At 38.1% G+C, this 12,822-nt stretch overlaps 1 protein-coding gene across 1 annotated transcript; it reads left to right on the top strand.

Moving 5' to 3' along the window:
* The first annotated feature begins 230 nt into the window (after positions 1-230).
* On the top strand, positions 231-6,624 carry LOC134629385 (polymeric immunoglobulin receptor-like). The gene is made up of 8 exons (XM_063476676.1): positions 231-282; positions 503-829; positions 1,083-1,403; positions 1,490-1,783; positions 4,448-4,483; positions 4,590-4,670; positions 4,763-4,839; positions 6,231-6,624. The coding sequence occupies exons 1-8, from the start codon at positions 246-248 to the stop codon at positions 6,336-6,338; spliced, it is 1,281 nt and encodes a 426-aa protein (XP_063332746.1). The 5' UTR covers positions 231-245; the 3' UTR covers positions 6,339-6,624.
* Positions 6,625-12,822: the final 6,198 nt, after the last annotated feature.

Consider the following 12,822-nt stretch of genomic DNA (forward strand, 5'->3'; position numbering starts at 1 on the left):
AGGGCTATTCTATTCAATCCTATGCTATTATGGAAAGCTTGTGAAATCTTCTTTAACCACTAGATGGCATGTGTCAGCTATTTCAGAAGCCCAACTAAGCATGCTCTACCTCATCTGTGTTGATGGTCCAGCTCTACCCCTCCCTTCACATTACTATGGCGTTAAATAAAGCCTATTGTTTCCATCATTTTTTTAAACTCAGAAAATTTCCTGTCAAGGCTCTATTTGGACAAACTAAAGCAAAGATGAGGAGACTTCAAAACCTGCTGTTCACCTTTTGCAGTAAGTTGTTTAAACTGGTAAATAACTAAAATATAAAGATCAAAGGCTGATGTAGATTAAGTAATACATATATCTCTTCTAGTAATTTAGGAGCAGTAGGCCAAACGCTTTTTCAGGCTTGGCAATTTAGTTATACAGCACTAACACTGTTAGTATGAAACCTAGCATAATGACCAAAAAGAAAATACACACAAAAAAATGTTTCACATTCTTTTTCCAGTTGCCCTGAGGTGTGTGACCAGTGCAGTTGGGGTGATCCATGTGACTGGATATGTGGGGAGTGCGGTTAAAGTTTCCTGTTCCTATGATGAGGGTTACGAGTCTCATGAGAAGTACCTGTGTAAGAACGATTGTGGCAGTGATGATGTTCTTGTTACAACATCTGACTCATTGAAAATTAAATACATGATCCATGATGACAAAAACCCCCGAATCTTTTCAACGACCATCTCTAATCTTCGTGCTGCGGATGCTGGGAAATACTGGTGTGGAGTGAGCAGAACTGGAAACGATATCTACACTGAAGTCGAGCTGAAAGTAGTAAAAGGTAAACAAAGACTTGGTAAAATTCTGTTGCACACTGAAAGCGAGTTACAGATAATGATAAGGAATTCATAGAAAGTTTCTGTTTGTTCAAGATTATCTGTTTTTCTGCTGTAAAATTTAAACCACTATATGAGCATCAAATGATGGAAAACGGTCTCAAATTTACAAATAAAAAAGTTATTCAATGAGTTGAATAATATATATATTATGTTTTATATACAACTGTCTTCTGATGCTTTCACCCCTGTTGACAGACCACTGCTGTGATACTGTGACCAAAATTCTGAATTATCAGGGATATTCAATATCCATTAGTTGTCCATCTGAGCCTCAGTACCAGAACAGCCTGAAGTACATCTGCAGAGGAAACAGGCCCTCCACATGTCTTCAGCAGGCACTAATCACCTCTTACAACAAGGAAAATGGACGATTCAGACTTGATGATGATAAAATGTTAAAAAAATTTACAGTGAACATCACCAGTTTGAGCAAAGAGGATTCAGGGTATTACCTTTGTGGTGTCCAAAGAAACTTTGACCTGGATGTTTTTTCTGCAGTTGAGCTTAAAGTTGAAGGTGAGCGGTCAAAGCTACTGTGTATTTCATTACATCAGTTGAGTATTTGATGATTCTGAAATAACCTTTTTCTTTCATTCATACAGAGTTCTGCTGTGTCAAATCAACTAAAATAAGTGGTACTGTAGGACATCCACTAACTTTGCAGTGTCCTTATCCTTCACAACACCGGGATAACAGGAAGTTCCTCTGTAAGGGAGACCAGCACAACAGCTGCACAGACATGCTAAAGAATCACAGCAGATTCACACTACAAGATGCTTCTTCCAGCACTTTTGTTGTGACAGTCTCAAAGCTGGAAGCAGCTGATGCTGGGACATACTGGTGTGGGTCAGACTCACAGTGGAGAGTTGGAAACTACACCAAGGTTCAGTTGTCAGGTATGTTAAACACTTTTGTATACATAATACAATAAATGTGTTTGTAGGATGTGTTTGTTTGAGCTCCATTATGGAAACAGAGAGTAGGTTATCATTCAGTTGTTTCAGGTGGGATCTAATAAAAACTGTTAGTCCAGTGCTCCCAACCAAAAACAATAAAAAAATACATACAGTGCTCAGCATAAATGAGTACACCCCCTTTAAAAAGCACGAATTTAATCAGTAGCTCAAAGAACAAAAGAACAATTTCCACAATTTTCACAAGGCTGAGTTTTATTGAACATTTGTTTAACTCCATAACATGAAATTAAGGTTAATAATATAACTTAGATCACAAAATCTTCAGTTTGGTTGAAGCAAAAATGAATACACCCCGCAACAAAAACTACTACATCTAGTATTTTGTATGACCACCATGATTTTCAAGGACAGCACCAAGACTTCTAGGCCTGGAATGAACAAGTTGGCGACATATTGCAACATCTATCTTTTTCCATTCTTTAAGATTAACCTCTTTTAGAGCCTGGATGCTGGATGGAGAGTGATGCTCAACTTGTCGCTTCAGAATTCCCCACAGGTGTTCGATTGGGTTCAGATCAGAAGACATACTTGGCCATTCAATCGCCTTCACCCTGTTCTTCTTCAGAAATGCAACAGTAGCTTTAGATGTGTGTTTTGGATCATTGTCGTGTTGGAAAAGTGCACGACAACCAAGTGTGTAGAGTGATGGCAGCATCTTATAGACCAGTACATTGTTGAGTTCATGACACCATCAATGAAATGCAGCTCCCCAGTACCAGCAGCACTCATGCAGCCCCACATAAGGACACTCCCACCACCATGTTTCACTGTAGGCACCATGCATTTCTCTTTTAAATCTATTAGTTCCAAAAACAGTGATCTTTGTCTCATCGCTCCAGAGTATAGAATCCCAGTCGTCTTCATCTTTTTCAGAATGTGCCCTAGCAAATTCTAGGCGTGCTTTTTTGTGCATGGTTTTTAGGGGAGGCTTCCTTCGTGGACGATACTCATGCATGCTATTCCTCTGCAGTGTGCGCCGTATGGTGTCACGGGAAACGGTCACTCCAGTTTGGCTTTCTACTTCTTTAGCTAACTGCAGTGAACTTGCATGGTGATTTTCTTCAACCCTTCTCATGAGAAGCCACTCCTGTCGAGATGTTAACTTCCGTGGAAGGCCTGGACGTCTCTGTAAGATGGTTGCACTTCCATCTTTCTTATATTTTTGGATCACTTTTGCTACAGTATTTTGACTGATATGTAACGGTTTGCTGATCTTCTTGTAGCCCTAACCTTTTTTGTGTAAAGAAATGATTTCCTTTCTCAGATTTTCTGGCATTTCTCTTCCATGTGGAGCCATTGCTGACAGCATAAAATGGGAAGGGCTTTTCTTTGTAATGCCCTTTTATAGTTACCTGTCTACTGGACACCTCTTAAATGAATCATTAGACTCACCTGTGGTTGAATGCCTGTTAATTCGAATTTTGTAGTCTTAAGTGTGCCTTTTCTCCTAAGACTATAATTGGGGTGTACTCATTTTTGCGACATAGGCTTGAATGAATTTGTTAGGAAAATCACTTTTTTGTGTGTGCAAATTAAAAAATCTTTTTTGCAATCAATGGCCCACATTTGTGGGAGTATTTTGTAGTATAGTATCTGATAGAAAATGTTGATTCTGAAAGGAAACTAAAGGTTTTCTGACAAATGTAGTGGGGTGTACTCATTTATGTTGAGCACTGTACAGAAATAAATAAATAAACAAAACAACAACTAAGCCTTACCTACTACTGCTGGTAAATCACTACCAAAACTCATTGCTGCCTCTCACTCAACACAATATTTATCTGTAATGCATATACACACACACACACACACACACACACATATATATATATATATATATATATATATATATATATATATATATATATATATATATATATATATATATATATATATATGTGTGTGTGTGTGTGTGTGTGTGTGTGTATGTGTGTGTCTATTAGTTACATTTTCTAAGCTTAGGTTAATACCCTGTCTCTCTCCATTAAAGTGAAACTGTTCATTTTGTTATAAGTGAGCAAACTTAGCAGGGGAACAAAAAATTATTCCCCACATTGTTAGAGTGTCAGTTTAAGACATTTGGATAAATAGAGCAGTGAAAAGTAAAATGGCCATGACACACAGGAATGTGTTGAAAACAGCCCAGCCCTCTCTTTTGATATCAGATGCAGACGGATATCCTTCAGAGAAGCCAAGAAAATCAATTTCCTTCCCTTACTTGCAGTATTAGTGGATAGTACACAGTGAGCCTCCTGCTGGTGATGTATTAGTGTAACATTGATTGTAAGAAACCCTGTGTGATTGGACTTTTTATAGTTTTGTACTACTCTCTTTAAGAAAATCATGGTAATGACACCATTCACCTGTGTGCAGTTGTGTTTTTAAGCAGTTATGCTGAACTGTTAATCAATTAATTAATGCAGAGGTCTTATTTTGTTGTTCTGTAAAATAAGTTTCTTTGACAAACATTGTAGCATCAAAAGGTAGCAATACAAATTTTTAGTTTATCATCTCCTGCCATTGTATTACAGTCTGTGTTAAAATAACGTTGCTAAGAGCACTTATAGTTAGTTTCTCTTGCAGTCTTTCCGCAGAGCACTCTGGGAAAAAAGAACCCAGGTAAAACGATTAAAGATATATTATATATGTATGATTGTTAACCTGTACTTCTGCTGTTAAGTGTTATGAGAACAATAGTTTTTTGTTGTTTTTTTTTCTTTTTCAGCACTCTATGTGGTACCCCCTGTACTGCTTTTGATATGTATCCTCGTTCTTGTTTATAAGTACAGACGTTCCAGGATTGAAGGTATCTTTTACATTCATATGCAAAGAGGAATCCTTACGCTCAAATGTGCATGCAAATACAGCATAACCATATCTAATGCTGTGTGTTTTCAGAAGCTGTTCTCTCCCTGAGGAGAAATGCATCTAGGAAAAAGAGTTCAAAGGAGGTGATTGGTGCAGCACAAAGTGAAGTAAGAAAACTAAAGTGTAAAGTCTTAATAGAGAAGTATGTTTGTAAAAAAAATTTCACAGGTATGTTTTTTTTTAACAGAACAAGTGATTTTCAACACAGCATTTCTAAACAAACTAGTTTGTACACATTCACAGAAACATTTTGGGGGGGAAATAGCAGGATCGATGCAGTGTTTCTGGTGTTGACAAGAAGATGACCGCAGTGACCAGTAACCACCAAATTGCTTCTCTGCTGATTATTTTCTGTCCCTCTAGTGTCCACTGGGTGGCGTACTTTTTCCACACAATACAGCACTTGTGACTATAACAGTCAATATAATAAGCCCTATTAAAAACTGACCTTTTTTATTAAGCCATAGAACTGCTGCTATGCAAGGATGTGGTTAAAACTTTGGGTTATCTTCCAGTTTACAAACAGTTCAAAAACTTCAGCAAATCTCTTTTGACTTGCGAAAAACACTTTTTGATGTAGAGCATCAAGAACTGGAGTGAGATCAGGAAATTCAAAGAGAGTGACACGGTACGCCACAAGCCTGGGAGAGGTAGGAAAGAAGTGATCGCAAAGAAAACTGTGTGATTATGCTGTGGGGATGCTCCAGTGCATCTGGAAATGGGAATCTTGTGAAAGTGGAAGGAATCGTAAAGAAATAAGGATATGTGAAGATTTTGAAAGACAACCTCAAGCAGTTAGCAGTAAAACTAGGGTCAGGATTCAAAAGATACCTTACTCTTGGTGAAGAATGAAGAATGACCTCCGAAAGACCAAAGTGAGGTGGGGTGAACTGAAGACCAAAGTTTCATGCCAGAAGACCATCAAACCAGGAGGAACTTAAAAGATTCAATAAAGAGGAATGGCCCAGGATTGCCCAGGAGATGTGTGTGAGATTTGTTGAAGACCATAAAAAATGACTGCAATCCGGACTAGCACCAAGGAGGCTAATCATTTTTGATGCTTATAGTTTTTGGTTTCTGCAAAATAATTTTAAATCTGTGTGCAAAGTAAATAATGTAAGCATCCAAATAAAAACCAGGACGTTTGGAAAAGCTGTGTTAAAAAATTCCTTCTTTCATGTGTTAGAATCTGTACCTAGAATCAGTATTTTAAGTATTATCTACAGTTTGTGCCCTGTCAGAGTCTTGCTTAGTTGCTAAACACATTACAATTGTTGCCCTGTTAATCATGCTTCCATAGGTTTCTTCAGTTTTCTTTATACATATTACAAATCTGGACAGACGGTGTACACTACAACTTGACTCACTGTTAAGGTGTACAACCATAAAGCAATACTTCTTTAGTGTAATTGTAGAACATTTCTAAATGTGTCCACAACTCATTTCTCTTCATGTGTCATTCATTTATTCTGTTTAATGTGTGTTGATTCTTCTTTAGATTTATAAAAATCAATGTGTGGTGACCTCCAATGACCAAAGCACCTGTAACGTCTATGAAGAAGTAGATGTAGAAGCACACTACGAAAACGTGACCGCAAGTGAATAAATCTACTGCAATGAAAATTTCCATACACCCGACAGAAGATACAGTCCATAAATATTTGGACAGAGACAACTATTTTCTTTAAACGAAACAACTCAGGTGCAGTTGAATTTCAGACTGTCAGCTGTTCAACTGAGTGGGCTGAACAAAAAGATTGCATTAAAATTTGAGTAACCGATGCATTTTTAACACAATCACTTCATTTCAGGGACTCAAAAGTAATTGGACAAATTAAATAACTGAAAATAAAATATTAATTTATAATACATGATTGAAACCCTTTGCTGGCCATTACAGCCTGAAGTCTCGAACTCATGGACATCACCAGGTGCTGGGTTTCCTTCTTTTTAATGCTCTGACAGGTCTTTACTGCAGCAGCTTTTAGTTGCTGTTTATTTGTGGGCCATTGTATCTGAAGTTTAGTCTTCAACAAATAAAATGCATGCTCAGTTGGGTTAAGATCAGGTGACCCACTTGGCCATTCAAGAATATTCCACATCTTTGGTTTAATAAACTCCTGGGTTGCTTTGGCTGTATATTTTGGGTCATTGTTCATTTGTACTATGAAATGCCGCCCATTCAATTTGACTGCATTTAGCCTGATTTGAGCAGACAGTATGTCTGAACACCTCAGAATTCATTTGGCTGCTTCTGTCCTGTGTCACATCATTAATAAACACTAGTGTCACAGTGCCACTGGCAGTCATGCACGCCCAAGCACACTTCCTCTGCTGTGTTTTACGGATGATGTGGTATGCTTTGGATCTTAAGCCTTTCCATGCCACAGTGGACTTGGATATCGACACGCCTACCTCTTGGAGAGTGTTGTCACTTGATTGGCTGTTGTGAAGGGGTTTCTCTTCACCATGAAACGATTCTGCGATCATCTACTGCTGTTGTCTTCCATGGACATCCAGGTCTTTTTGCATTGCTGAGCTTATCAGTGCTTTCTTTCTTTCTCAGGATGTACCAAACTGTAGATTTCATCACTTGAAGCTATTTTTCAGATGGATTTTTCTGCTTTCTCAGCTTAAGGGTGGCTTTTTTCACCTGCATGGAGAGCTCCTTTGGCCATATGTTGTCTGTTCACAGCAAAATCTTCCAAATGCAAGCACCACATCTTAAATTAACTCCAGGCCCTTTATCTGCTTAACTGATAACGACATAACACAGAAAGTGCCCACACCTGCCCATGAAACAGCCTTTGAGTTGTCCAGTTACTTCTGGTCCCTTTAAAAAGGCACATGTTAAGAAGCTGAAACTCCAAAACCCTTTATTCAATTTGACTGTGAATACCCCGAAAATGAAAAGCTGAGAGTCTACACATTACGTCAATGTCCATTGTATAACTATAATTGGAATATGTTCTGGTAAAGGGGTAAAAAAACAAAACTTATGTCAGTGTCCAATTATGAATGGAACTAACTGTAAGGCATCTGTGGTTCATAGCTTTGCTTTTAATTGCTTAGTGTTCATAAAAATATGTGCTCTGTGTTTTTTTAAAAATGTCAAAACCCAATAATGCAAAATCTCAATATGATTTTTAAGTGAACAAATACACAAAGTGAAATACAATCAAATTTGTTTACATACAGTAATTAACCATTACATTTATTCTAATTTATATATTAGTTTTTGGTTTGGTTTATTGTTTTGAACTATTTAAAGAAGTCCCCACTTTGTTAGAGTGTCAGTTTTAGACATTTGGAGTCAAAAATACAGCAGTGAAAAGTAAAATGGCTATGATACACAGAAACATCCACAAAACTGTCAACTTGAACATTTGACAAGACTTTGATATCAGATAAATTTTCTTCCTTTACGTGCAGTATTACTGGTTAGTGTGTCACAGTGAGCCCCCTGCTGGTGATGTATTAGTTTAACACCGATTATTAGAGTAGAAATAGAAGATTACCTACAGTATGCATATATCCTAATGACCTGTCAGTCACAGGTTGTTAACAAATGAGTGCTTGTTTGCATAATTAGTCCCTTTGTCTTTCGGCTTTCTAAACACCAAAACCCCGTGTTATTGGGCTGTTTACTCATTTGTACCACTGTGTCTTTTTCATGTTAACATCAGTCCTACATAAGAAAATCATGGTAATGACACAATGCACCTGTACAGTATGTAGTTCTGTTTGAGCAATGATGCTGAACTGTTTATTAATTAATACAAAGCTCTCCAGGTTTTTAACTGTGTTGTTTTGTTGTTCTGTAAAATAAGCTTCTCTGTATGGGCTTATTGGCTCAATTAGCTCTTTCAAAACTTTTTGAGCAATTACATTCATAGACAGAATGACATCCATGCACTAAAACACTACCAACATATAACTTCTTTTATTCACACACACACACACACACACACACACACACACACACACTAGGGGTGCAACGATACACAAAATTCTCGGTTCGGTTCGATACTTTGGTGTCACGGTTCGATATTTTTTCGATACAAAAAAAATGTTCATGCTTTTTTAATTTGTCATTTATTAAAATTATAAATATATATTTTAACTCAAAAGTACAGTTTTTAAATTTAATGTTGCTGAAACGACAAAGTAATAAAAAATAAATATCTGATGGAGAAATCCTTCATCTTTGGAAAAGAGAGTTTATTACAGAGAAATGGCTCTTTCCAAAATAAAAGCTATACTATACGCTTCTTCTGGGGTATACTCTCAGCAGCATATTAAACATATCAGGTCCCCATAAGGAGAATCATGTGCTAACGGCTGTCTAAATGACTCGGGTAAAGTTTGTAGCATGCGTGCTTGCTGTTTTTGCCTGCTTCCACTTGTCTTTGCACTAGGATGATGTCGGAGTAAATGTGCAGTCATATTCATTGTGTTCCCACTAGTGCTGTCAGCATTAATCTGAAATGATGTTAACGCCACAACACGGCAAATCTCCGTTAACGAGCTACCGCGGATCGCCCCGTGCGTGGGGCTGGACGGCGTCAACACGTTAACGAGTATAATGCGCTAACGCAGTAGTTCCCACCCATGTAATTGAGCATTGCGTGGCACATCCGACATACTGTTTTACTTTTGTCCATGACGTGCTTACCTTCAGTGTCATACTTCACATGAAGACCAAAATAGTTCCAAAGGCCAGATCTGAATGAGGGTGGGGGAGGTTCAATTTGCCATGTTGCAACGAGCTTAACTTCTGTCTTGCTAGCTTGCGCTGCGCTCAGTGGATCTGCACTCGACAGTGCAGCCTAGGCGGAATAGTCGAACGCAGATCCACTGAGCTCTCAACACAGACAACATCGTCAGAAGAAAGTTGATAAAATAAATTAAAAATTTTGTATTGTTCGATACACATGCGTACCGAACCGAAAGCACTGTATCGAACGATTCAATATCGATACAAGTATCGTTGCACCCCTAATATATATGTATGTATATATATATATATATATGTATGTGTGTATGTATGTATGTATGTATGTGTATATATATAATTTTTCAAATCTACTAAATGCATTCTATTTGCAAGCAGCTTAGTATATGTGTAATAAAAATTGCAGAATATTATATAAAATTGCCTCAAGATTTCCCAGGATAGCAATCTGAGAAAATGTATTATCTGTGTTTGTTATTAATTAAAAATGTACAACAACAAATAGCTTACTGTGAAAAACTGTGTAACATAAAAATAAAAAAGCAGCAGGTTCCTCCTTCCTTCCTTGTCATCATCAGGGGAACAGATTTTGAGGTGGTTGAGTACTACAGACACCCAAAATAATAACGATGAAGGTGTTTTTAAAAAGGGCCAGAGCAAGTTTAATTGTCATGAATATTCTCCTTATTTGATGTTACGATGATACGATGATGACTTTAACTTACTAATAATAGTAGATTGTTGAATTATTGTAGGAAGTTCATAAGTGGATAGAGAAGATGACAGTTGAGTAGGAGAAAAAGCAAACAATTGACCATATTTGAAGAAGAGGGCAATTGTTAATGAAGATTCACAAATTTGGTATAAAAAAAAAAAAAGTCCATAAATTTGTTACAGACTGCAGGAGAATGTGTATGTGTGGCAAAAGTATCTGAAGGTTTAACAATATTGTATATTGTAGAAAACAAAGTACAAGTGTTTCCTTCAGCAAGTGTAGTAAGCAGGTTTAGCATGATAAATAGCTTCTTTATATTGTTGTATAAAATTGAGATACAAGTTCTTATGAATAGAAAGTCCCGTTTTCCTGAAGAGACGTTCCATGTGGCGTCCAACAGCTTTGAGTTGGTGAAGTTCACATGAATACCAGGTGTCAGAGCGAGAGAAGGAAACGGTTCAAGTTTTCTGGGGAGCCAAGGTATCTAAGAGGTTGATAAGTCCGTTGTATTGGTGAGATACCAAGTCGTCTGTAGAAGTTAAGGCATCTATGGTTGGTAAATTATTATTGCCAACGGAAAGAGCTGACAGATCAATGCCCCTAATATTTCTAATAGTAATTGAGCGGTTTTGATTATCTTTGTACAGTGGGAGACTAACACTGAATAAAACTAATTTATGATCTGAAAAAGGCATGACCAATACAGCACAGTTCTTTGGGGTGACACCAGTACAGCAGACAAGATCCAAAATATGTCCTTTGGAGTGTGTGGGGACGTCCATGTATTGCTGTAAGCAGAAATATTCGAGACAGGATATAAAATCTCTTGTGGATGAATTTGATGTGCTGTCCATGGGGATATTCAAACTCACCACAGTAGCATATTTGGAGATAAGAGCAGAATTTCAGCAAGAAAGTCAGAAAAGTCAATTGAAAAATCAGAGTTTGGTTTAGGTGGAAAATAAACAGCAACTAAAATCGTGGGAATTGGTCCATTAATTTGTATCATCATGGATTCAAACAAAGAATAGGCAGGGGCAGAAAGAGAAGATACCTTATACTTGCTGTTGTATAAGATCGCAAGGTCATTCCCACGTCAGACACACAGGGTTGGCAGGTGTAAACAAATCCAAGCAGAGTGGTCAGACTGAGTTCGAGGAAATCATTTGGATGCTGCCAGGTCTCTGTTAAACATGGAAAGTCAAGTTTATGATAATTAAGATCATAGACAAAAGGTCCCTTGCTGGAGAGAAATCAGACATGCCGCTAGCATTGCAAGCTGACCTGGCAAGGCTAGCAAGCACACTACAGTCAGCAGTCTGTCCACCAGGCTTCCTAGCAGAGCAGCGGTGAGATGACCACAGGGATGGTATCAGGCTAATGCTGTCGATCCTATAATTCCGTCTGGATCCGCTGTGGACATTACTTTTGACGTGGGCACCAGGCAATGTCCGGGGGAAGCAGTAAAGCAAGTGGAAGGGCAGAGGTGCTGGAAGCGTAGCTAGAGTAATTCTGATTCATCTGTGAAGGTTCTCAGTCATCCAGGTCATCGTAGTCAAAGGAGTTTGCAAAGAAAAGCGTCTGGACTTCTTTAAGTTGCTTGAAGACGTTTCACCTCTCATCCGAGAAGCTTCTTCAGTTCTAAGGTCAAATGGCCGAGAGTCCACAGCGTTAATGTGCGCAGTGAAGGATTCCACTTCTTGTGTCTTGATTTTGACCCAGGTGTCGTCTATATATCTGTACCAGTGGCTGGGTACTCTTCCTTTGAAAGAGCCAAGAGCCTTCCTTTCCACTTCCTCCATGAAAAGGTTGGCTACAATAGGTGACACAGGGGAGCCCATGGCACCCTATGTAGCCGGTGTATCAGAAAAACTCAGGAGAGTTTTCTCCAAGCACGACATCCCAGTGTACTTCAGACCCAGCAACACACTCAGACAAAAACTGGTTCACCCGAAAGACAAAACTCCAAAACACAGACTTAACAACGTGGTGTATGCTGTACAGTGCAGCGAGGAATGCCCAGACCTCTACACTTATACTTTAAACCCTACCCGCCCCCTTTTGTGAGTGTGGACGCTTCCTCTCTTTGCTCTTCAAATGCTTTGCTTCTTTTATTGATTTTTATTGATTTTTATGCTGATTTTTTCCCTTTTTTCTGTATGAGCTTAACTGCGAGAGCTTCTGGACACTCATTAGGACTAAAGTGTTCTTAACAGAAACAGCAACATTTTTAGTTACCTTATGCTCAGCGCTCCGTGTGTCTGTGGCCTAGACACAACTGAAGCCTGATTACAGCGTCTGGACTCCGAACAGCCTCAATAGCCTGGAAAGAATAGAATAGAATAGAATAGAATAGAATAGAATAGCCTTTATTGTCATTGTACAGGGTACAACGAAATTGGAGTGCCACTCCCTTGGTGCAAAAATACAATAATAAATATAAATGTAAAATATAAAAGGTACAATAAAACAAACAATAGTAAGTACAATATATACAGGATAGCAGCATTAATATAATGACAGTAAGAATAGCAGCATAATAATTGACGGTGACAGTATGGTGTAGCTAAGCAGTTTCAGTTGTTTTTGTGCTTATTTACTATGGTGATAGCTCTGGGAAAGAAGCTATCCCTGAATCTG

Source organism: Pelmatolapia mariae, linkage group LG6 (genome assembly GCF_036321145.2).
Source record: "Pelmatolapia mariae isolate MD_Pm_ZW linkage group LG6, Pm_UMD_F_2, whole genome shotgun sequence".
NCBI lineage: Eukaryota > Metazoa > Chordata > Actinopteri > Cichliformes > Cichlidae > Pelmatolapia > Pelmatolapia mariae.

Coding starts and splice junctions, on each gene's coding strand:
- LOC134629385 (XM_063476676.1), top strand. CDS start 246: ATGAGGAGACTTCAAAACCTGCTGTTCACCTTTTGCA. Junction 283..502: donor CCTGCTGTTCACCTTTTGCA/GTAAGTTGTTTA, acceptor TTCTTTTTCCAG/TTGCCCTGAGGTGTGTGACC. Junction 4,671..4,762: donor CAGACGTTCCAGGATTGAAG/GTATCTTTTACA, acceptor GTGTGTTTTCAG/AAGCTGTTCTCTCCCTGAGG.